The sequence below is a fragment of the Apteryx rowi genome, unplaced genomic scaffold (assembly GCF_003343035.1).
Source record: "Apteryx rowi isolate R43461 unplaced genomic scaffold, aptRow1 scaffold_157, whole genome shotgun sequence".
Lineage (NCBI taxonomy): Eukaryota > Metazoa > Chordata > Aves > Apterygiformes > Apterygidae > Apteryx > Apteryx rowi.
In genome coordinates this window covers 1,281,092-1,306,463 of record NW_020447830.1, presented here as the reverse complement: position 1 = coordinate 1,306,463, position 25,372 = coordinate 1,281,092, and the positions used below count along the sequence as shown (strand labels likewise).

General features: G+C 46.9%; 1 protein-coding gene across 1 annotated transcript in view; it reads left to right on the top strand.

Annotated features, from left to right (window-relative positions):
• The first annotated feature begins 3,836 nt into the window (after positions 1–3,836).
• TNFRSF21 (TNF receptor superfamily member 21) overlaps positions 3,837–25,372 on the top strand; it is a 35,500-nt gene continuing 13,964 nt past the window's right edge. Inside the window, exons 1-4 of the mRNA XM_026059425.1 lie at positions 3,837–3,855; positions 5,144–5,798; positions 7,554–8,051; positions 24,232–24,497. Of these exons, the coding sequence (XP_025915210.1) occupies positions 5,150–5,798; positions 7,554–8,051; positions 24,232–24,497 (1,413 nt within the window). The 5' untranslated portion in view covers positions 3,837–3,855; positions 5,144–5,149. The remainder of the gene's footprint in view (positions 3,856–5,143; positions 5,799–7,553; positions 8,052–24,231; positions 24,498–25,372) is intronic.

Genomic DNA, 25,372 nt, shown 5'->3' with positions numbered 1-25,372 from the left:
AAAAAAAAAAAAAAAAAAAGGTGTATATACAAATATATATATGCATTTACCCACCTATGTATATGTAGGTGGGTAAATGCAACAGCAGTTTTCCAAAATCAAGCTAAGAACCTGAGCAAATTCGTGCACGCACACGTGTTGCACACGCCTGCATGCGCTGCACTCAGACCTCTGCATCTACTGATTGTATGAGCAAACGAGCTGGAAAACCGAATTCCTGAATGCTTGCGACCTTGCTTTTTTTTTTTTTTTTTTGGCTGCCGTTCAGCAATATGGGACACGCCGGCAAAATTTTGGATCGCTCCCTTTGGCTTGCGAGGAGTTAATGTCTTTAAAGACCGACGCAAGGGCGTGCAAATCGATATTTGGTGGGTCCTTTCCCGCGATCGCAAACCCCAGGCGGCCCGGCCGCTGGGTTTTGGAGCGATGGCTGGGGCGGCGATTGTGTAACGCGGGTGTTTATAGCTGTTTACCTTGCCCGGCGTGGAGAAAAGTGTCTCCGGATGGCTTTCCTCCGCTGCGGGCTCCTCGTGCGCCCGCGGGTCTCGGCAAGGTAGTTTTCTCCTTTATCTCCCCCCGTTTCCTCACCTAGGATCAGCGCTGCCTGGTTTCGCCGGCGCCCCTCTGGGATTTGGAAAGCCTTGGGAATTTCGTCAGCTTTTTAGCGAGATGAATGAAGCGACTGCGATTTATGGTGCATACGGGCCCTGGGCTGCTTTAGCTGAAGTGCTGTAGACATAGCTGCYGTTTTAATAGGGAGCTGTCAGTACGGCTGCTTCATTTTCCCTCATGGAGACCAGATGAGCCTTTGCTGCCGTTTTGGCACATTCGGCTGTCTGCGTTTCACTCTCTGACCRTGTTACAGTGAGCAGGCTAAGCCCAGGGCTCATCGTTTCATTAAACCCCCGAACCACCTGAAATATTTTCTTACTTTTAAAGAAGTGAAAACTTTTTTCCTTTGCCTTGAGACCCTCGTCACAGTCAACTTTTTGGGAGTGAGTGACTTAATCTTTCTTGCAATGTCTTGTTCCTCCTCTTCCCGATTCCCTTGGGCGTGAGAAGTGCCTAGAAGCTGCGATTTCAACCAAGAGTCAGGGAATTTTGCTGTTTTCTCTTGGAAACAATTCCCAGAGGGTCAGTTTAGCGTTGACGGTCTCTGCGTGCTTACAGCTCTCTGTGCCTGTGCTTCAGCTTTTTTCTCTACCTGGGTCACGTGCCCTGTGTTTGGCTGGCTTTTGCCTTTATTTTTCATTGTATTATTTTATTTTTTAAGTCTGTCATTGCCTTGATGCTGCCCGCAGGACTCTTAGGTGGGGTGGTGCTATACACAACCAAGATGACAACAGTCTCGAGGCGTTGCACTGTTTCAGGAGTTGCGGATTCCCATTATTTTGCCAATTTTCTGTTGGCGTCGCTGCCAGGCTCACCAGGATCGGGAGCAAATTTGGGCCCTGGCGGGGCTGTTGTCTTCTCTGCCATGGTCATCCCTCGTGCATTCACCCTGGAGCTCGTGGCCCTGTAAAAACGATTTACTGTGCAAGTTGTCCATTGGGCTTGTTTGACCCAGTCGATGTTATACTCAGTTGGCAACACTGGGCCTTGTTTAAGAGGGTGATAAAACACAACGTCAAGGTGGAGAAGATGGTCATCAAGCTCGGTGGCTGTAGGACGGGTCATGCCTAGTATCAGCTGCAGGGGTATTGCTGGCTCGAGGTTTTGGCACTTTTATTTTCCCTAACTTATTTGTTTCCAAGAATTCCCATCTGCTTTCCTCGTGCTGTAAAGCCTCTACGTGGTGGAGTAGATTGCAACCTCCGGCACGTCTTTGCTGACACAAGCGCCGTTCTGGCGCATGGCTGGAGTTGGAGCTGGAGTTGCTCCCCGAGATCCTGGAGCAGAAGGAGCATGGTTGTCCCGGCTGAGCATTTTTGCTGCAGAGCACTTTAACGTTCAGAGCTGCTTCCGTGTCTGACGCGGACACAGAGAGTGACACCGAAACTGCTTGAAACAAGACACACTCTGTAGTGTTGTCTTGCACCAGTTTCTTTTTTCTTGTTCTTTGCTACCCTATATGCTTTTTTTGGTGTTGGAGTAATGAAATGGGTTGTACTTAGCCATTGGATTTCGGTTTGTTACTCTTTCGCTTTTGCTGCTGAAACTGGGTGTATTAGGCAGATGAGCCAGGAAGGTCTGTCTTTTGATGCTGGTAAGCAGACCTGACGATRGGAGATCTAACCAGCAGACATGCTTTTTATTGAAGATGTCCCCCTGCTCCTGTTACTTTCAGAGATCTGAGTGGCRATGGCTGTAAAATCTGAGCAGCTGGATTTTTTTTTTCTTTTAACCAAGAAGCACAAATGCTATTAAATACTGGATGTTCAATACTAGATAGCCTTCCCCCACTTGCTGTTGTCCCTAAGCTTGGAAGTGCTATTGCAGCTGAAGATCTGGAGATGTTTAACCCAGGTGCTGGTGTATGTATTACTTGATGTGGGGGTGTTTGTGGTGGTGGAGCTCTTGAGAGCCTCCACTGATGGACAGGTTGTGTTCTGAGTGTGGAAGGGACAGTAAGGAGCCTTTTTACCCATGTTGCAATGGCATTTTTGATCCAAAAACTGTGCTGTGGGAGTTGCGGTACTGTTACGTTAGTCCCCTCAGCTTTAGTTACCCAGATGACGTATGGAAAATCTCCAGAGGTGGAGGTTAAAGGGTGTGTGTTGGAGAGCAGAACGGGGCTCCGTGGTGTGAGCCTTTGGCTTGGTTGTGCGTTGACTTTCCAGGATCTGGCTTGTGCAAAGGTAGGAATCGGGACCTGGGCCAGTGGCATGCAGCATCCTTTGCCGTGCAAGGCGAGAGAGCTGCTGCTCTGAGCACTCTCCCGATCCCCCATCCCACTCAGTTCAGCGAGAGCAGCACATTTGCACCCCCGTTAGTGTCTACGTTACAGCGTCAGAGCAGAAATCCAGGCTGCCCTCTCCCAAAGGGTTCCTGGCCAGAAGCTTTTTCCCAGATCAGCCGGCTTTAGAGATTTGCCCGTCTCCTGCTAGCAGAAGCAGCTGCAGAGGTGGACTGAGGTAGATGGACACCGGCTGGCCCTCAAGCCCTGCAACGGGGGGCACAGCGGTGTTCTCCGTGCCGCTAGTCTTATGGGAAACAGCCCTTGCTTCTCGCACCCCTGGGCAACGACTTGCGCGAGCCCTCCRGAGACTGAATCCTGTTGCATCTGGCTTGCTAATTTGGGGTTGCGTCACAGAGATTATGGGTGGCAGGTTTCCTCRGAGCTAGCTAAGCGCTTCATAAATTATGTCTTGAGGGAGGGGGRAAAAATGCCTCACAAGCCTTTACGGACTGCCAGCGCAGTCTCTCTTTTTGTTTTAATTTAACATGCGGTAATTGGCCTGGCCACTGCAGGATCGGTGTCAGCTCCTGCAGGCTTGTCTGCTTCTGTCTGCTCTGTAATTGCTGCTTCAGGAAAAAAACATATATATATATTTGTAGTGTTTTGTACAAACCCTGAGCCATAAATTATTTAGCAGGTGAAACAGCAATGTGCTGCCAGAGCATGTGTTTCCAGGAAGCAAGTGACTGCACCAAAAATGATGCGGCACAGCTTGCTGCCCTGCTGCTATGTGTGTTCTGCAGAGTCATGTTGTTGGGAGGCTTTTTTGAATATATTCTCTTTGGCTGGTATCCCAGAATAGGCGGCAGAGCGAAACCAAGGTCCCGCATAGCACAGCAAAGCGAGTCATGTCCCCAGCTGGTCAGTTGAGAAGCATTAGGGTCTTTGGTCTGGATCACAGGTTCTTTTAAAATTTATTTGCTTTTGGTCTAAGAAATCACCTTTGGAAATTCAAGGTAATGTGAGCTGGTTCTTTTTTTTTTTCCCCTACTTCCCTCCCCCTTTCTAAGTCTTAGCCTTCAGCTATTTGAAAATGTGTTTTCTAATGCCTCGCATGGCGAATAAGGTAATGATTGTGACAGCCTTTCCTTGACGTGTCATTTGTTCTCAGTATGTTATCCCTGCTGGCATAGCTGATGTGAAACCTGTAGAGTAAAGGTTTTCTGGAGGAAGTGGAGGTCCTGCTTGGTAGGTGTAGCTTCTCTTGGGGAGATGGAGCAGCCTGCTGGAATTGGTGCAAAAAAAWTAAGGGAATAATACCATGGAATTGGTAATAGGTACAGAGACGAACAGTCCTCTAGTTGTAATATAGCCAAACCCAKCTGGGTACAGTTTGGTGTCCAGGAGCTTGGCTTGTTGCTCAAGAAAAGAGGCGGAGACCTTTTACCTGCGTATGATGCAATGAGGAACTACATTACAGCAGGGCCCCTAAAAGAGCTTAAAAATAGCATTGTTTTTTCCCTCTTCTGTTGCAAATACATCCAGCCTGAAGTAAATTCAGATGTGGCTGGAAACCCAAAGCAGAAAATCTTGCAGCCTTGCCAAAGTTACTAGCAATGGAAGCCACTGTACAGATAGCGCGAGCGGTGCCGTATAGATAGGAGGAAGGTAGAGCAGCTGAGAAATAGTCTGGTAACACATGCTGGTTTGGGTTTCTTCCTGTCTTGTGTTATTTTAAAAGGTAACTCTTTGAAAACAGCAGACTAACAAATATAGAGGAAGAAAGTTTTACAGGTCAGAGCTGCCACCAGTGTTTTTGTCTTCTCAGCAACTGCCTGACTGTTATTGGGTTCCTGCTGAACCTCTCACCCTTGAAATGCAAAGCTGCTCTGAACTCTCTTGGGGTGGCCAGGTAGCACGTACTGCTGAAACACAGCTAGTAGTATTTACTGCCCTGGCAGGGTTGCACTGTAAATGATGCTTAGTCTTGCTGAGGAGCCTGGTATCAAATTTAAGGACTATAGTCATAGTCATTTCTTAATGCCTTCATAGCAAACTCCCTCTATCCAGGCTCTGGCTAAGTGTCCAGGAAGCATGCTGTCATCAGTGCCCTTTCTCCTCCACCCTAACGTTAGTGAGCTCTCTGCCCTCGGTGCAAGAACTTCTCCCTGGTTCCACAGTCCTGGGATGATATTCTTAGTGATCCTGCAAGGAACTGGCAACGTGCTTTCCGGGAGGAGTGTTTGGCGGAGAGGACTCCAGTTGTGTGCTGTTGTTGACTAATACTTTGCCTCTCTCTTTCAGTTGCTCATGCTCCTTGGCACCACTGATGCTCAGTCAAAGCTGACCTCTGAACAGAATGCCATAAGCCTCTCCTCTGGCAAGTACCGCCACCTCGACCGTGCCACTAACAAAGAGCTCATCTGCGACAAATGTCCTGCAGGAACCTATGTGTCTAAGCACTGTACAAAGAGTACCTTAAGAGAGTGCAGCCCATGTCCAGATGGGACCTTTACCAAGCATGAGAACGGCATAGAACGATGCCACGCTTGTAGGAAACCTTGTGAACTGCCAATGATTGAGAAAACTCATTGTACTGCCTTGACTGACCGCGAGTGCACTTGCCTGTCTGGTACGTTTCAGACTAATGACACCTGCATCCCTTATACAGTGTGCCCAGTTGGCTGGGGCGTCCGCAAGAAAGGAACCGAGACGGAAGACGTTAGGTGCAAGCCGTGCCCTCGTGGTACCTTTTCTGATGTGCCTTCTAGTGTGATGAAGTGCAAAACATATACTGACTGCTTTGGGAAAAACATGGTGGTGATAAAGCCAGGGACAAAAGAAAGTGACAACGTCTGTGGTTCTCCAGCATCTCTTCCTAATACGTCTTCGTCTTCATCAAACCCAGAAGCGGGTGGAGAGCCCTATGAAGTTCCATCAGCCGCTTATCTTCCCAAAGGTAATGTCAGCTGCTGAAATATAGCTATATTTTCAGCCATGTGATTGCATTCTTACCTCAGTTGAGGCTGCTGTTTGTAGATATTTTTATGCTGTTAAAAGGCAACCTGATCTAAAGTATGCATGGTGCTTCTGTTTTTTGGCCAGAGCACACTCCAGAGTATATCAGTTTGCCCTTATTTTTGCTAAACTGCATTTAACAATGTTTTCACTGAGACTTCAGTCATGGTTAGACTTTTGGCTGTGCTACTATTTGGGCTAAATGAACATCACTTTCCCCAGCCACTTTTCCCATCTATATATTGTGCTGGCACAAGTATTTGTGCATTTTTGCCAAACCTGAGAAGGGAGCTGGTGCAACAGAGAAGATCCAGAGGGGGAAGAGGAAAGCTTCTCTCCACTGGACTGGTTTCCTGATGSGTTCATTGCTTTCATGCCCATGCTTTCCCTGCCACATGTTGCCTGTACTGTGCAAACATATTGGCTTTAACTGAAACTGTTGCCAGAACAGAGATCAAGGAACCTAGACTGTGACATAGCTTCTTTTTTTAACCTCTGAGACATTCATTAGTTATCACTTGTGGGAAAAACTGGATTTAACTTGACATTCTGAAGCTTAATTAGAAATAATATATYATCACAATCTTTATGGGAAGACTCTCCTTGGGTAGGAGACAGCCTCATTTGAGGTGGTCCTCATCACTCTCAAAGGAAGAACCTCTTTTAGGTGTCTCAAATGGGGCATTTTAACAACAAAATGCAATTTGTAGTGGCCTTCAAGCCTTAGCCAGTAAATGCAATTGCAGAGAAGTATTGACGCTAATGAACTCTAGTGCTTCTACTTTGTTAGGTCTCAAAGCTTGATATGATGTTGATATGTGGTTGGGAGAGGAAGGGAGGATCTTCCCTGAACTTTGAAATCAACTGTAGGCAATTAGGTAGAAGTTAAAGTTTCTTCCCTGTTGGTGTCCTGATCAGAATGCTTTGAGTAACTGAATCCGAGACAAAGTCACTTTACAGATGGTTATACCCTCTYTCAGTCTTATTGGGGATGAGACACAATCTTTGAAAGCCTAGTTTCCAAAGTGGGCTCTAGTTCTTGCTGCAGCAGCCCTTCATCTTCTCACGAGGCTTTGGGTTACATGGCTCACTAGGACTTGAGAGCTGTCAGTAAAGCATAATTTATTGATAAGAAAACTCAGTAAAGGTTGAAAATAGATCTTAAGGGAAGGTTAGGTAGCTCACATCACTTTCAGAAACGTAGTCGATACCTCTACAACAGCTTGTGSTGCTGAGCTGATGCTTGTGCTTCTTTAAGAAAACTCATCAGCTCCCTTCGGTATCCAGCAGAGAGATAATAAGCCTCCAGATTTTCACCAGGGGTTTCTAGCCCAAATACCAAACTTCCAAGAATTGAAATAAAACTAATGTTAATAAAACTTTAAAAAGTGTGGTTTTCTAAAAATACTGAATTTGGGTCAAATACAGATTGACAACATCCCTTTAATCACTCAGTTTTTAACAAGCTGCCACTAACCTTAACCAGCAAAGGTCAGTTTTATCCTGAACTTAACTCTGTAACCGTAGCCATCTGTTCTTAGATCCAAACCTTAACTTAACCTCTTTACCTTCTGTCTGCCTGGCATTGGATTTCGGTCTCCTGGCCAAGCAGATGCCCAGACAGTTCTTAGACCATGACATTACGCTGTTTTGCGTCTCTGGTGCCATGACACCACACTCCCTCTTCCTTTCACAGGTCTGAACTCTTCAGTTCCCRGTTTTGCAGCCTCTCCCACACCACACGCGTACAACGGCACAGGGGACCTGACGGGGTACTACAACGAAACCTCAGTGAATGATACGGACGGTGCCAGCGGGATCCTTGCGGGCTCCGGGGCCGTGAGCCACGTGCAGAACTACCGGCACAAACACACCAGCCAAGCGCTCGAGAAGCAGCCGGCGATGGAGATGACGAGCAGTGAGAAGTCCAGCATCCCGTACAGGCCGCCCAGGAGAGGACCGCCGAGCACCCACAAGCACTTCGACATCAATGAACACTTGCCGTGGATGATCGTCCTCTTCCTGCTGCTGGTTCTCGTGGTTATAGTTGTCTGCAGCGTCAGGAAGAGCTCACGGACTTTGAAGAAGGGACCTAGGCAAGATCCCAGTGCCATTGTGGAGAAAGCTATCATGAAAAAATCCACGACCCCGACGCAGAACAGGGAGAAGTGGATCTATTACTGCAATGGGCACGGTGAGTAGTAACAACGGCAGATAGTAACAACAAACGGCAAATTGTAACRGCAGATAGTAACAACAAACGGCAAATTGTAACAAACTGAGCAGCAGGCTTAGAGCGAATAGTATCTTGTCCTCCTTCAGGTTTTGAAGAAGCTTTTCCTTCCTCTGGGCAGTTGCAGATGTCAGACGGTGCTTTTGATGAGCTGCCCTCATGCCTGGTGACCAGCTGCTTTTCTAGTTTTTGGGGCTTTGYAGCAATCCAAAACCCATGTACTGTAGTTCCTCAACTATCTCTTAATCCTCTGCAGCTCCTCCTCCCCATCCTCTGTCTCCCCATCCCTGCTCCCATGACATCTCTCTGCTCCTGCTTTAACTGTTTCTGAAGGAGTGGTTAATGGACAGAATGTTACCTGCTCTCCTTAGCTCCTGTCCTTGCTCCTTCTCTTCTCACCTACCCCCTTGCTAGGAGGATCTTGAAAAAYTCCCCTTTTTCTCCTTCGATGGTGGTTCTGTTTCTCTCCCTCCTTATTTTCTCCGTGACTCAGGCGTGGGTCTGATTGTCTTTCTCTTTTCCATCACCAGTTTTGTTCCTGGAAGGCTGAGTCATCCCCTGCTTCTTGGCTGTGCCTCAATTTATGGTTCTTTCCCCTAAATCTTGACCTACTGGCTTGTTTCCTCTGCTTTTTTCCTTTGCCGGAGTGAGAAAGGTTATCCTTAATGGCTGTATTATGTATGGATCCCACTTCATGTRTTTAGGGAGAACAGATCTTCCTGGAGAGTTTGCTTTTTAGTGTTTCCTATGCTTTAGGCAGATGACTTGCTGTCAACTTTGTGATGAGACTTAAAGGTGAACTGCGATGCTCATAAATGGAGACTTCTGAAAATCAGCTATCCATTAATGATGGCATGAACATGAGCAACCTCTATTAGCTATGAGGAGCTGTGATCTCCCTACTAGGGATGCACAGTTCTGCCTCTGCAAAGCGACGGTGGCAGTTTTGACCACCTTACCCTGCAAAGGCAGTACTGACAAGCAGTTCTTAAGGTTCAGATTGCTCAGCCTTAAACATCCTTTTACAGTTAACCTTCAGAAAAGCACRTTTAACAAGGGGGGCCAAAAAAAGACGGAACAGATTGAAAAAAAGATTTAAAGGCTTAAGAGAGATCAGTCCTTGGTGAAAATCATCGTTGAGTGCTTAAGCACAAGGCAAAGAAGGCTTTGAGTAGGGTGTCTTCTGCCATGTGCTGGGTTTTCCTTCCTGCTGATTAACAGACCCCCACTTTCTTTTCCTCCGTTAGTGTATTTATAGAGCAATTAAGATCTTGTTGGAATGAATTTTGTGCTTCCTTTTGTGTTTGCGCTGTTAGTTTACTTTTGTCTCTTTAGAATTCTCGGGTTGCAGTTTGTTGGGCTTTTTTTCCCCTTGCAACAAGTTCCAATAACTTTTTTCAGTAATTTCTGCACTCCTTTGTGCCTTAAACCTGTGGTGCCCAAACTGGTCCCTGAGGCTGTGGTGAGTGATCCGCAACAGGGCCGCAGAACCTTATTAAACAGTTTTACTTGTGTGTGCTTTAAGAAATACTATGGTTCATTGATTCGGCCGTGGTTTAATGGCCAAAAACGGCTGGTTATTACTGACTCAGTGTTTTTTTTCCAAGACCTTAATTACCAGTTCCCTGGGTTGGTTGAATTTCTCACTCTTTCCTTCTCTGGAAACAGTGAATTCTGTCATCTCAGAGGAGGGATTGAATTTATACAGCTTGGGCAGCGATCAAGTTCAGAGACTAGTGCATGTTGACTTGAGCAGATATGAAAACTCCTGCAGCTAGTTTTTCTGCTGATGTCCAAAAGGAAGCTTGAGAAGCTGATGCTGTTTGCATGGAGGGGCACAGGGAGTTCAACTGCTCAGGCATAACGCAGGGGAGAAGGGGTCTGTCTCTTGGGATCCCTTACGGTGGGTGATGTAGCTGGAGTAGGCAGACTTTTAGTTTGGTGGGGTTGTTTGTTTTGCCTGAAAGTGAAAGGACTTCATTCAGCCCTAAGACCTTGGGGCTTAGCTGGCCACGCAGGTGTAACAGAGCAGATGCAACACTAGAGATGATGCTTCCTAACCTGGCTTTTCAACCCACGTGCACTGCAGGTGGCCCTTCTCCCACGTGCAAAGAGCTCCCGTTGTGGGCAGTGCTGTGTATTAGATCACTGAGGTTAATTTAGGTCAGAGAAACTTCACAGATAAGATAATGTATGGTGAGCGATGAGGCTGAGTAAGAYCGTTTAGGTATAACCCCACCTCCCAGATCTTGTCATCCTTTGCAGGACAGTGTAATTCGCGGGTYGTTGTGTGCTTCCCAAAATGAATCACTCCTGATCTTCCCTCTGTCTTCCTTTAAAAAGCTGAATTTGGCTATGACATGGGATTCATAAGATATTTGCAAAGTTTTCTCCYGGTCTTGGGAAATATGCAGAATGTATCTGCAGCAACAGCACTTAGTTAATAAACTGGCCCAGTATCTGATCCAGACTCTACAGTCCGGAGGCACAAATTCCCTAATTACTCCTGCCTGACCTGTTTTACACCTCACTCCTGATCCTTTCTGTGATGGTCAGCGGTGCCTGTGTGCCTGGATGGCTTCAGGACTTGCTTCTGCCATCAGAAGTCTTCATTTGAACTTCACACAGTGAAGGCAAGACWAGCACAAACCGACTGTTTTGTCTCGCTTTACGTGCGGCTGTGCTGTAGCTTAAATTGTGTTGGATGTGCCTGGGGCGGCCCTGCTGGTTAGCTCCTATTTGGTGGCATTGCCCTGGCCCTTCAGGTGTGAAACCTTTCTGCAGCAAGGCAATGTGTGAAGCCCTCTCTGGCTTTTCTTATTGAAAGATCCAGCTCTTAATGCTCTGTTTACATGAAACACCAGAAAGCATAGCAAAAGGGAATTTGCCTTTTTTTATTAACTGACCTCAAGGCTATAGCAAAAAGGAATTGGCCTTTTTTATTAACTGACCCTAAGGCTAAGATGTGCTGCAGAACTGAAGTGTTATGGCTTAGCTTGCTGCTGCTGTAGTGGTTTTTTGTACCCAAATCACGTTTTGCAGACTGTCACCTGAAATGATACTTTAGACGTGGGCGAATCTAGCTGGGAACAAATGTACCAGGCTTTCCAGAGAGGAAACTTCTTCTGTCCTATGTTAGTTCAGCCCACTCCATGGTAGGAAGCTACAAATAAGCCTCTAAATTGGGTGCAAGAGCCTGGTTTGTAGTTGCACTAGCGATGCACTGGGCAGGCAGCTACGCTTAAATTATCTTTCCGGGCTGGGGTGAAGGCCTGGGGTCGGACGCTTGCAGTGCACTGATTTCTATATGATCTCCCCTGCCTATATGTGAACAGGGTTGCAGGGCCTGATGGTCTGGTGGCTCCGAAGGGCTGYAGCGACAAGGGTGTCAGGGTGTGTTTATCGCTGCTGTGAAGCAGGGACGTAACTGTTACGCACAGCCACCTCCCTGCCCCTGTTTGCCATCTCCTCCCTCTTAATCCTTTGAGTAAACAGCTTTAACCTTTGAAAGGGAAGATTGTGGAGCTCTGCTTAGGGAGGGGTGGACAACTGTGCCAGCACCCTGGCAGTTCTTGCACCCCTGATGATGCTGGGAGGATCAGGAGAGCAACAGCAGCATTGCCAGCACAGCAGACCTTGAAGACTTTCCACCTTTGGAGGGATTTTTTTTTTTTTTTTTTTTTTTGGCTTGTGCCCGTTGGTTCCAAGTGAAGTATAATCAGAGAGGCAGTAGCACTGCTTAGCGTCAGAGCAAAGATGTCTTGCTATGGCTAGGCTCCTTCCCAAAAGAGAATTGAGGGGTGGGATTTTGTCTGGGGTTTTTTTTGCAAGGACTTACTGTTTTGAAGAGCGTTTTTGTGAGAATATTGGAATTATCCACATGCAGGAATTGCAGCATTAAAAATTACATGTGTGCACGTTGTAGTTGCTGCTCTGACAGACCTCGGTGAAAGCAGTGGCTCAAACTCGTGCCCGGTTCCTGATGGCACTTAATACTGAATTGCTGACATGCTTGTGATACACTTGTCATCCTGAACAGCTATTGTTACCGCGGAGCATTTCGCTTGTCTTTATCCTCCTGTGAGCTGGCGTTTATGCCCCATGCTCTCTCTCTAGTCATAACACATGCCTTAAATAACAGCCTAAACCTAAAATTAGTAGTAGGTTGGGAGGCTGGTGTTAAAATGAGACCCATGTCCTTAATATGGACGTGTTCCAGCTCAGATGGCAAATGCTGATTATTCCAAACGGCTTAAACGGTTCAGAGGGTTGGGGACAGCTCYCGATGACTAATGACCTGAGCTCAGGGCAGGGTTGGCACACTGGAAAGTCCCTGGCCCTCGGTGAAGGAGCAAGGGCTGRGTTTCCTCCACATCTTCCTGAACAGCGGGGTCTCCTCGGAGCTCTCCCCAAGAGTCCCAGCATCTCATCCTGAAGATGAAGCACCGGCGGTGCTGCCATGCTCGGAGACGTTGGGTCTCGTGCCACTTCAGTTTGCTCTTATTTTCTAGATCTGCAGATGGAAATCCTGAGGGCAAAGGCAGTTTGCCCAAGATGGCCAAAGAAACCAGTGGTTAATTTTCAGTATAACCGTGGTGTCTAAACCATGCAGTGTCTGCACTGTAGGTCCTACTCTTTCCTTGCACAGGGAAGTGGTTTTAACCTTGTATGACTGGTTTCTTTTAGTGGATTCAGAACAGCCTACATATTGAAAATCTTTATTTTCCTCTAAACAATCCTTTCATTTTAGCAAATACCTATTTCCTTTCTTTAGCTGTTTCCAAAGGTGAAGAATAGAACCAGCAAAGCCCTTCTGTTAAAAATGGAGAGTCAAAGTCTTCTGTAAGTCTKGGAAATGCCAAATTTTGAATCAGTCTGTACAGCACATGAAGACGGGCTTGAAATCATCTTACAGAAACTGCTGATAGTGTTGCCTTTGACTTCCACCCATTGAGTAGCAGARGGTGGAAGCATAGACCAAAATGATATGTGTAAAAAAGTTATCTTTCCKTGTAAAACCACTTGCTTATAGAAGCATCCTGAAATGATATGCCAAGAGGCAAGAAGTGATGTGGTAATCTCGGAGTCGAAAGACTGAAGAACAGATCTTGGCAGCGCAGGCCGGAATGAGATTTCACTTCCCTTTTGTTTTTCAAGTCTGGTAATTGCACATTATTGCAGTGGGCAAGTAAGAGTGAAGCTAGGAAGCCTCTGGTTAAATAACCAGCTAGAAAGCAGCTGTTTGGAAAAAGCTACCTACARCTGAGGGAGCTGAGCCATGATGGCAGGTAGAACAGAGCTTATGGCAAGTGGGTCAGGATCAGAGGCCCTGTCGAAAGGAAAGAGTGGGGAGTCGAGGGGTGATGCTGGAAAAATGGAGAGTGGTAGGACTTCATGGTCTCAGTTGCTCAGTTGCCATGTTGGGAGCCGGGATCTTCTCGGCCGGTGATTCACCAGGGATAGTGCTTGGCTTGCAGCTCTGTTGCTGCTGGAGCAARGCTAGACTTGACCTTGCTTTGAGCAAAAAATCGTCAAAGCAAGTAGGTGAGGGTGTTGGAGAGGGACAGATCCYTGCTGGAAAGCAGGGTGCCCATGAGTGCCTGTCGCTGCAGGGGTCTTCAGAGTGAATCTAGCTGCAACAGGAGTGTTGGCAGTGTGCTGAGGACACCTTAGGTCATGCAGGCTTGTCCTCATGTGAAATCAGATGTATCAYGTTGGAAGACACTTCTCAGTCAAATTACTTTGTTGTTTTGTTTTGTTTTTTGATGACCTCAAGGTTTTGTGCCCAGGCCTCAGGTAACATGGAAATGGCCAGCAATATCTGGCGAAGGCAGATGCACCCATTGCTGCTAAATACTTGCTTTTACGCCTGGGGAGGAACAGCCCTGAGCGTGTGTGTAAATCCCAGTATGACTCTGGCAGGCAGCACAYGAGCTCAGGGATTAATGCCTGTCTACCTGCCAAAACGGAGAGGCAGAGGGTTTGTTTAAAAGCAGTCTCTCCTCTGGCATCTGCAGTTTAATGATCTGCAGATGTCGGTCTGATCCTCTAATACGAGCCTGTCCCCTTCTTCAAAATAAGATCCAGACAGAAATGGTAGCATCGATATTTCACTGTTTTTTATAGTTCAGTTCAACTGCTGCTCGGTTGAAATATCCCTTCAGCTGGGCCAAAGTTGCTCCTCTGGGAATTTCCCGCAGCTGAGACGGCATTGCTTGGCCTGGGACGGACCTTGCCCCGATAGCATGAGTTTGGGGGAATTTTCATTTTTTCCCTTCCTAAGACCRTGCCCGCTGGCTGTTTACAGAGGTGCCGTTTTCTGGCTGCGGGTGCTTTGCGTTCGGCGCCTTCGAGCGGGGCGGCTTTGTGCCTGTTGGCCAACCTCGCGCCGCTCGCTGGCTCGACCCTCGCTCGGGAGGCTGGCGTAGCCTCCCTCCCCTCCTCTGAAGAGCCTGCTCATTTAAGAGCTGGAAAAAGCAGAGTAGTTGAATGCTTTGCCTGGCGTCGGYCTATTCAGTGCAAGGGTTTTGTGTGCGGCCCCGCCGTCGCATGCTGCCGACGGCATTGTGCAAACGTCTCGCGTTTGCCCTCTTTCAGAAATCTCCYGCGATCAGCAGAGCTGAATACCCTCAAGTGGATTTTTTTGCTTTTTTCTTGGCAGGAGGGGGAGCCGAAATGGTGGACTAATGTGGAAATTGCACATGGGTAGGAGCGCATGGGGTCCCCAACCCGTGGAGCTGTCATCCAGGCCCTCCTGCCTCATGGCCTGCTGATTTTAACCTCCTTAGAYTGGAAAGGGCAAGTATGTGCTTGGTGCCGTGAGCCACATAGGTGCTGTTGTGCTCCTGAGTCTCCAGGCGCTCTGGTGGCATGCTCTCGTTGGGACTTGTTCATGCGCAGGGCAACGCTGGGTGCTAAATTTGTTCCGACACAGGGCTTTTCGTTTCAAGGTAGCTCCGGGGTTAAAAACAACCCTTCCCATAGCCAGCTGCTTAGTCTGTCCTGGCAGCAGGAACCTGCCAGCRTGGAGGAGGCAGCAGGAGTGGTGGCCCCACTGCTGAAGTTGGCCAGCCCCAAAGGCAGCACATGCGTGTTGGGCCAAATCCATCTTTGAGCTTTTGGCAAGTTGTGCAGTTTCCAAAGGGCTCGTGCACGAGTTGAGCAAGGCTTCGTGGTGAAAGGGGACCTTGGAAAATGCAAGTGAGCRAGGCTGGTGTTCTCCATAGGGGAAGGGAAACCTAATCAAGTGCAGGTTTATTATAGCTTGTTCCTGGGCCTTATTGCATTAGCAGGCCTGAAGACTGGTGCTTGATTGCTTTTAATATGCGTTGCTACACAAGCCATCTGTCCACAATGTGTGCAGGTCTGTGCGATGCTGGCCTCAGAAGATAGTACATTTGCTCCAAAATCTGCTTTAAAAAAAAAAAAAAAGCATTCAAAAATGCTAGGTGGCTCCTGGGTTAATTAAATAAGGGATCTGTGCTCACCTGTTATGGCAAGACTGAATGTCTAAGGCGCAGTAACTCTGCTGGGAGAGGATGGTTACCCTTGGAGAAAAATGTGCTGCCAATTTCTTGAAATCCTGCACTTATTTCTGCATTGAGAAGACTGTGGTTTCTCATGTCTGTAAGACTCTAGCACATAACTCCTCGAGTAATGAGGCAGATTTTCCCCGCTCACTAAGGCTTCATCTGGGAAAAATTCAGGAGATGAATTTAATCCTAGGGCTGGCATCTGTTCCTATTTCGATGTTTATACGACTCTGGCTGCAGCAGTTTRTTTAAGGGTTACCAGCCTGTCCAAGAGAGTTACAAAGATTACCTCTACAAAAGCTGTTATTTAATAATTGCATAAAATGTTTAAGCTGGTTGGCTGTCCCCTTTTACACCTAAAGAGAGTGAGTCTATCTGGACACTGTTATTTGGGGCACTGTGGAGTCCAGGCAGAGAAGGCACCCGCCAGGAGAGTTTCCAGTGGTGCTAGATGGGAGCTCACATGGGTTTCAGGARTTTTGAACCAAAAGTGATGGTCTCAATGTAGTGCGGGATGAAAGGAAGGTCCCAGAGCTACAGCGTGGGGACTACYGCCCAGCTTGTCCATCATTGCTCTTCATGCTGTCCATCAAGTCCCTGGGGTTAAAAATGTTCTTAACCACRCAGTGGCTTATCGTAAGCCTTCCTTGACTGTCTGGTCTTGCAGAGAGTTATTTTCCAGAGCGTGTGTGGGAAGTGTTTGTCAGGAGTCCGTTTCCTGCCCTGCAAGATTTCTTGTGTGTGTGTTTTTTGTGTTTTTTTTTTTTTTTCCTTTAACAAAAAAGACACCCTTCAGTGGTTTGTTGCCCAAACAGTGCTTGCTGAGGATGTGAATCACTGGCTTCTGGGAGGATCTGACACCAGCACTGTCCTCCATGGGAAAAACTAGCAAAGCGCTCTTCTCTAAATGCGTCTCCATAAATGCATCCTCTTCTCCTCTCTAGGCAAAGGCTCTTGTTCAATTGTACCTTTTTGAAAGTTCCTTCTGTAGGAGTTGAAATATATCTCTGTGTGGGAGGGAAGTCTTCAACAAAATCTTTTTTTTGGCTCACTCTGTCTCAAAGGTGAAATTTTCATATTTTGGAAGATTCTTGCATCTGGTATTTAGGATTTTTAAGCCCCAGACTTGACTTGCCAATCTGTGGTGTCCTGACAATTGGAGTTTGGATTTGTCGCATCCTGGCTCTGTTGTACRTGTAGGTTTTTGGTGTGTTTTCAGAGGTAAAAATAGCCTGCTGTGGCTGTGTTTCACATGAGTCAGTAGGATATTTAGAGGTAGTAGGTGGGATGAGCTCAAGAACAGAGTTCAGTTAGTAGCGATTGAAGCTGTTATCTCAAGGTAGGAAAGGGTTGGGCTGTATCTCCACCACAGTCTTCCTGTCCGACTCCCGTGTACACCTCAGCTTTGTTCTCCACCCATGATATTTAATCCTCAAGGTTTCTGCAAATGTCGGAATCCAGCCAGCCTGACACAGTCAGGTCATGTCACCCCATGTGGTGTCATGTGCTCATGCCRCATGTGTGACGAAGATCCAGCAATGGTGAAGAGTTGACTTTTTAGCAGAGAAAAAGAGATGAATTTTAAGGGTCCCCTTAYAGGAGGCCATGGTTGTGTTGATGTACAAGGCAGAAGGGGCTTGAAGCCTGGCAGATGTAAGATCAGGTTTGCCGTGGGTCGGGTAGGATCTCCCTGGCTTTCCTTCCCAGCTGAATAAGATGACTGGCACTTAAGCTGTTGCTGTGTTAACCCTTTCCTTCATGCTGTGTCTTGGGAGAGCTGTGCAGACCATGAAATATGAKATTGTTCTTAAAGAAGGCTGCTTCTCAATGAGCGCTTTTCTGATGAGTATCAAGTGACACTTGCCTTGAGCTCCGAAAATGAAAATAATGAATGCTTTTTGTTTGTGAGGGGGTGGGGAGAGGAAGGAACCGAAGTTCCTCTGTGGTTAGGCTCTTCTGACTTTCCCGTATCTGCTGTCAGGTGCTCGCATGTAGCCTTCTGGCGGGGTAGCTCTTCCACTTGATTTTTAAGTCATTGGAAGATGTCAACAAGCAATGGCAAAAAAGAGAAACGACTTCTTGTGGGTATTATCAAAATGAGATACGTGCTTGCTGGCACTGCTGGTCATACTCTGCTTAGCGCTGGCTTTTTGCCCCGTTTGAGGCCAAACAATCGCCAGAGAATTCCGTTCATTTCCAACTCGTAAATACCAGGGTTACGGGAGACAAGCAAGACTTGTCCAAAACGAGCTCAAGAGAGTCATTAAAGCACAAACAAGTCCCGCGCACTTGTCTGATGACCAATTAAGTGACTTTCATGAATGGAATGAGTGACCGCTCGGTTCAAGGCAAGTTTAAGCCAAACTCTGCGCTCCCTGGCAAGGCGGGAGACATCCAAAGAAGTTGGAAACAGATGAAAAAAATCTTTAACCCTACTCAAAACAAACAAGTGACTGGGAGTCGGGTCATGCAGGCAAAATAGCCTTTATGGGAAAGATCGGGGGGAGGCGTCTTGGAGACGGGATGTGGAGTTGCCAAAGCAACATGCTTGAAGGTTAGAAACYGTGCCGTTGTCTCTGGACTTCTCTCCACAAAGATCCTGCATGCAGTTCAGTGTGTTTGCGGTGTATTTTCGCTGGGCGCTTATTCAGCAGTGCTCTTTGCTTGCATGGCCGTGCAGGCGCCCGTTGGTCCCTGCCCTCTGGGAGCGGGGCTGTCTGTTTGCTTTTCGCAGGGTTTACTCTAGATGTGCCTGGGTGTGCCTGCGTTCCTGTGCGTCTAGGCCCTGGTGCGTCTGCGCCCTCGGGGCCTGCGCGCAACGTGTCGGCCTTGGTCCTGGCTTTATAAAGGGAATTCTTCACCCTTCCGTCAGCGGTGCAGCCCGGGGTGCAGCTGCACTGTCCCCCTGGGTGGGAGCAGTGCCGGCACCAGCGCTGCCTGGCTGCTAACAGTCCTGCCGAGCCCCGGGACGCTGTGTCCGGAGCTATAAAGCAGCCCTGCGAGCAGGTAAAAGCCTGCAGCAAGGTCCGAGCTGCTCCAGATTAACTGCTGCTAGAGGCTTGTGCTGTGCTACTAGCTGGGAGCCTGGTTTTGGGGGGGAAAAGCCACCTCCGTCCTACCCACACGTGAACATTTCTTGTGATCTCATGGAGGCTTTGTCCTGCACCAGCATTCTTGTAGCAACCCTGAAGTAACTTTGGATAAGCCATCCCTTTGCAAGTATTCTTTTTCTCCTCTATTTTTGCACTGAAGACCTCTTCCATTAAGTGATACCAATGCAATTTCATAGTAGACAGCTTAAATACTGAGTTTACACACCATAATAATAAGTTTGTGCAGAAAATCTCCACTTTTATGCTAATAGTAAAAGTACTAACTAGATTGCTTTCTTTGAAGAGCTTTGCCTTACGTAGGCATTCAGGGGTCATTATGACCTTAAAATACTAGGTTGTTACCTGGCATAGCTCATCCCAGTGTTTAGGCGTTTGTGTGAGTAGACATGCCTGGATGTCCTAGATCCTTTGAAGTTGACCCTGCTGGTTTATACACAGTTCTGCTGAACAAATTGCAGGTGTAAGTCTGATACCAGCTGTGACTTCAGAGCRAGGGCTATTCCTGTTTAATTCCGGTGTCCTCCAAAGTGAGGTAATAAATAGGATCCAAAATGATGGTGATAGAGAAGATGTCACCTGCTGCATCAACAGGAAGGAGCCAGCTCTCCCGGTGCTGCTGTTCKTGGCCCTCGTTACAGCGGCAGCAAGAGGAGGGATGAAGGAGGGGAGCTGAGATGGTCTGGGGAGACGCGGTAGGAGATTCCATAGCCTTCCTCATGTAAATGCAGGGCAGGCTGTGGCCTCAGCCTGGGTACAAGGTCTCCTTGGACRTTTCCTAGTTATTGGCAAGCTCAGAACCTCTTCAGTTTTGCGCTTATGTGGCAGTGACCACGGGAAACGTGGAACGGCTGGGTTAAAGTTCCGTCCCATGAGAGCTCAGTGGTTTTAATTGTGTTTTGGGGGCTCTGAAGGCTTCATGAGTTGCCTCTGGCCTCAGTGTTCAGATGAGCATAGTGGGAAAAWGTCCAAGTAGTTGAGAAAACAGTGGTGGGTGGGGAAGACCCAGGGCTTCAGGTGGAGCTGTGGCTTTTCGTTTTGCGTCCTTGTAATAGGATGCACCGCAATGCCCAGAACAGACAAACACAAATTTCAAGCGGATGAAATGAAAAGCATGTGATACACCCTTATGGGCATGTTCTCATCAAAACTGGAAGCTGTGACACTCTTAGTACTCTACAGAGTAATTTTGGAAGGGTTCTGGAAATATGGAAATAGTATGACTGTAAGCCTATTATAAGCATTACCATTTTATTTTAGTCTTGAACAAGTGAATTAAGTTACTGTAAATGGCTTGAGCAGTAATACTTGGCAGTGTGCAGCAGCAACTTGTCATGTAATGGTTTTAACCTTATTTTTCAGAACAGAGGGAGTAATGGTTTTCCAATTGACTCAAGCCAAATCTGTGCTCAAGTCCGTCTCTTCCATATCTCTTTGGAGTTCTGTTTGCACAATATCCTAGTGGATGTAGTGAACATATGGGGCTTAAATTCATTTAATAGTTGCAGGAAAACAGATTTAAGGTTCTTAGAGTGTTAAGGTAAGAATTTCCAACTCTGTTCTTAATGGAACATTTATTCTCCGATGATTATTTTACATCATTAAGTTCTCCACTGTGTGGTGCATTCTGGTGCCATGGAATATTATTGCCAAAGGATATAAACATGTTTACGGGGCCACTTTATTGAATTGTGTGATTAAATATACTAAATTTGAAAACGTCAGTAGGACTTCTAGTGTTTTGTGCTGTAAATCTTGTTTGAAAACATGAGGACTAAATATTGTGTCAGTGATTATAAACTGGTGTAAATCAAGTTCTGACCAGCTAAAAACTTGCCTCGCCTCTACAGCAGCTATAAACACTGGTGTTTATAAGCATTAAACACATGGGAGGAGATACTATGTGGGTTTTTCCTTTCCGGGACGGTCYAAGTGTTCTACACAGGGTCATAAAAAGCAATTATATTTTAACGCTTCTGGATGACTGACTTGTGCAGGAGCAGGTATAAGAGAAGCTTCTGTCTAGCTTTAATGCTACATCTCACCCTGTCGCAGGATGAGCGGAGGCACCTTCTCTTGTTGGGGGGACCTGGAGGTGGTTGGCACTTGGAGACCGTAACTGATACGGAGAAGGGATTGTCTCGTTCTCCTTGCTGAAACACCAGGTTGAGTGAAATTTTACTGAACTTAATGGGAAAGCGACACTGTTAGGAAAGCTTTAAATGTATTTTGATTTTTATTTTGCTTTTCTCCTCCCCTCTGCTCTCAAAAACCTCCCTGTTTGGCTTATTTTATCTCGTAAGAACAACATGTGCGCGAGCATCTGCTCAGCACCTCTGCCGTGGTTTGTAGATAAATGAGTAGTGCCAAACCGGCTTATCTTCCTGGCATAGCTCTCATTGCCTTCGTGCACAAGTTATGCAGAGCTTTTCTCTACCTTCATATTTAGGTTTATTCTGTTCCGTGTTGAAGGACAAAATTTAAAAGCATATTGGCTAYGTGAACAAGCCGTTCTGCTGCTTGTGGTTTTCTGAATCTTGTCTGCACTGTAGCTGCGTGAGCCTGGACGACTTGCAGTATGTTATCCTTGGGGGCTTGTAAGAAAATCCTCTCTTGTTAGTAGTTTAAAAAAGATGAAATGTACTTCTGTTTGAACTTAGTGTTTTGCTGCTTTTATGCCAAAAATCGTTGAATTTGATAGTTTAAAGGATCGATGTCTTTTTTTTTTTTTTTTTTAATCCAATTTTGCTTACGTGCTGCTTTCTAAATATAGGTCTGTAATGTCCAAAAGGCATTTAGGGTTAGTCGGGGTGTAGTTCGCCATGGTTTAGCTGCCAGCGTAATTTGAAGTGTATGTAGTTTCTGTGCAGAATTGACAGCTTGCCCGGACCTAAAGGCACTGGCAGTGAGGGCCTGGGCTGTGTTTGGAAGCGCGCGGGTTATCTGTGTCGACTTGGACTAAGGACGGCCGGATCTTTGTGTGAGCAACTGGGATAGTTAACAAGATGAGACTTAATTCCTGTTACAGCTGCCGGCGTCTGCATGTTGAAATTTTATGGGTAATAACATTTTTATGTGTCTCAGATGATTAGACCCATCATAAAGCACAATAGCATATTTCACAGCTCTTTTTTATTCTTTAATGCTGGGGAACATTTTCTTTGTCTCAGGCTTATTATGAAAAATGAGGAAGGCTTTTTTTTTCTGCTTTTTTTTTGCTTTCCCCCCAGCCCCAAACCTTCCCATAGTTAAAACCAAACCCTGTGGCTCTGGCTCCTGAGGACAGAGCTGGGAAAGCAACCCCTTGTCTTGCCRACTGTCAGTCCAAGATTGAAGCTGCTTGAGAAGCAGCTCAGTGATGCAGCTCTTTCCTTTTAACCCCCTTGGCTGCATGTCATGCTCAAAATATGGTTTTTAATCTCCGTGTTTTCTCGCTGCACCAGAGGGGACTCTCGGTGAACACCTGTAACCTGCTGATTTAAATGTGTTGTGCGGWTTTAAACGTGTGGCTGCCGACGCAGCTTCCCTCGGCAGCGTGAACGTTTCTGTAGATCGCATTAGTCCAACTGCTCCGCCTCAGCTGTACAGAGGATTAGAGAAATGTGTTAGCAACACACTCGCGGCCTCCGCRAGAGCCTTAAGTCCCCATGTGCCAGGAATAACACTAATGCAGGACTTGTTTGCCGCTCTTACGGGTTGCATCCCCCAAGCTGGGCTGGTGGGCAGAGACTTTGTGCTTGGCTCTAGGCAAGGTCTGCCAGAAACACTGCCCCTCAGATACCCTTGATTTCTGGTGAGATACTACATGCAGAGGCTTTTCAGGTGCTACCTGATGAGTACGGCCAAATTCTGCAAGGGGAAAGTTGAGCAGAGCCCAGATTGCACTGAACCTGTTGCCAGAGATTTTTTTTTTTCTTTTTCATTATGTTGGAAGGAGAGTAGGAATATACAAAATATGACATTTATTTAAATGAGTTGGCATTTCTGTTTATCAAGCAGGTTGAGTACCAGCTTAGATGTTCTGAGCATGGTAGGGTTATGACTGCTGGAAAATGCTATATGAATATGTAGCTTGAAAGTAAACACAAATGTCTTTATATGGCAGTTTTGATAAGCCTGTTTTAATACTTAGAGGGTTTTTTTTGTCAAAAATATGGTTTGGAGCTCTTGGAGCTCAGACTTGAGGGTGCACTTGGGAGATTGGACTAAATTGCATTAAAGTTGCTAAATTTTGTAGCTGTGGGAAAGTTCGGGGCTATGAAATACTTCTCTGTAAGCAGCAATTTTTGCTGACACAGATGTTGGGTCTGTAGATGGAAGAAGAAATAGCCTGTGTAGTAATAGAAGAGTGCTGGCTCATGAGGAAACCTGAGATGTGGCAACATCTCTGAAAAATTGAACTTTTTGTGTGGATGGCTTTTGCTGACCCTTTATATGGTGGTTTGAAAGAGACATTCTTCAGCTTGGTAAAATAGGCTTAATTGGCTCTTGTGGAGAAAGGCTGTGGCTTCATTTGAAGACTTAACTCCTGACCTCTACTAGACACAAGGACAAGTGTGCTATTTGCATTGGTCCCAAAGCTTCAAGGAGAAAATCCTCATGGTCTTGAACCAATGTGTCTCAAGGGCTTGGGAGCAGAGATCTGGGGGAAATTCTGTTTTTGTACTCTTCAGATCCCATATCAAATCTTCTATTAATGTAAAACTGCTCTCTGATGCAGGGAATGTGAGTCTTCTGTCATACACCTGGGTCATTCTACTGGGTCTGCATCAGAAGTGATTTTAAATATGCTTATAACTACTATAGATACTCTCTGTTACGGAAATATTATTCATCTTCATAGAGATGCTTCAGTGACTCATCTCTTAATCCAGCTTCTATTCAAAGCTTTAGCCTTGATACAGGTCTAAGGGCGAGCACATTGCCATCTCTCGCTGAAGTCTCCCTGGAGAGGTATCCCTGTATTCCTACAGCCTCATGGTCCTGCCTGTGTTGGGGGCTAAATACTTGTTATTTTCTGTGCTGCTGAAAAACGGGCTATTGCAAAGCAGGGGGCAAGTGATTGGTGCTCTTTTAGTCCAAGCTTATGCTCACACCTTCTTTCCTGAGATGAAGTGAACATGGGGTAGTGGGCTATTTGGGTATACTTTTCCATGTCAAATGTGGCATGCTTTAAGAGCTTGTAGGCATCAGTTACTACACAGTTGATTTTAGAGTGATTTTTATTGTGCCTGTACTGGCACGTACGGATGGATTAAACAACTTTAACTTACACGGTAGATGTTAAAAGCGTTTGGGCATGTTGTGGAAGCTGCTTGTCTGCTGAGCTCCTTGCAGCCCAGAATGTTCCTTGCAGCTCCCTCTTGCTAATGAAAAGTCATTAAGGGAAAAAAAAGAAGTGTGCGCCCATCCATCTAGGGGATGAAAAAGGTATAAAATGAGGGGAGGCTGCGAGCCTGGAAACCACTGTGCCTCATCAGTAGCTCTTCTGTCCCACAGGCATAGACATCCTGAAGCTCGTGGCAGCCCAGGTTGGAAGCCAGTGGAAGGATATCTACCAATTCCTGTGCAACGCCAGCGAGCGCGAGGTGGCGGCTTTCTCCAACGGCTACACGGCCGATCACGAAAGGGCCTACGCGGCCTTACAGCACTGGACCATCCGCGGGCCCGAAGCCAGCCTCGCCCAGCTCATCAGCGCCCTGCGCCAGCACAGGCGGAACGACGTGGTGGAGAAGATCAGGGGCCTGATGGAAGACACCACTACGGTAACGTGGGGCGCGTCTTGATGCTGATGTTACGGAAATGCTCTTTTTATAATGCTGTCTGATGTGTTGCGCTAATGAGCCCTGTCTCGCTGGCGCCAGCGCTTGGATGCGTGATACCAGGTTGAGGCTCTAGGTTAACTCGCAGTCAAGTAGCTAAACCCCATCTTACCCCAGAGCTCCCCAGGGGCTTGTATTTAAGTCATCTTTTGGCCAAGCGTTTGCGTACAGCACTTTGTGGTTCGTTTGCAGCCTTGAAGTTCACCAGGAGGAGTCTGGCATCATAACGATCTGATACTTGAACCCTTGTATTGGGGAGGGGGGAGGAAAAAGCATCCCCTTTTCAAACTTCCTCTTAAATGCTGCCCCTGAATCCCCCAGGGTTTTTTCAAGGAAAGGCCAGGCATYGCTGAGCTCTCGAGGCTGTGGTGGTGCAATGGCAAGTTGGTGCCTCCAAGGCTCTGGCAGGTGGCAGAGGAAGAGCCGTGTCTCTCGTGAAGGCGGAGGGTCTGGGTGTGCTCAGCTGTTTCTGAAGCCCTCCAGGGTTGTCTGCTCCTGCAGCAGGTTCTCAGCATGGTGTAAACTTTTGGGGCTCAAGAGTGCTCTRACAACCTCCTGCCACGCTTTTTGGTTGGTTTCGGCCACCCCATGCCTTAGCTCTTGGCATGCTTTTGATTTTTGGCTCTGCTAATTTGGTGGTCGTCTAGAAAAGTTAATAAACATGGTGGATGAGACTTACTCTGAATGTGGAGGCCAATGGGAGAATATATGGATGGGGGGGGGGGAATCAAGGGAGAGCTAAACCAGCCGGTGAAATGTTTCCCGTTGGTTTTCAAACTGACTTTCACCCAAAAGGAAGCAAGCGACACCTTCAAACC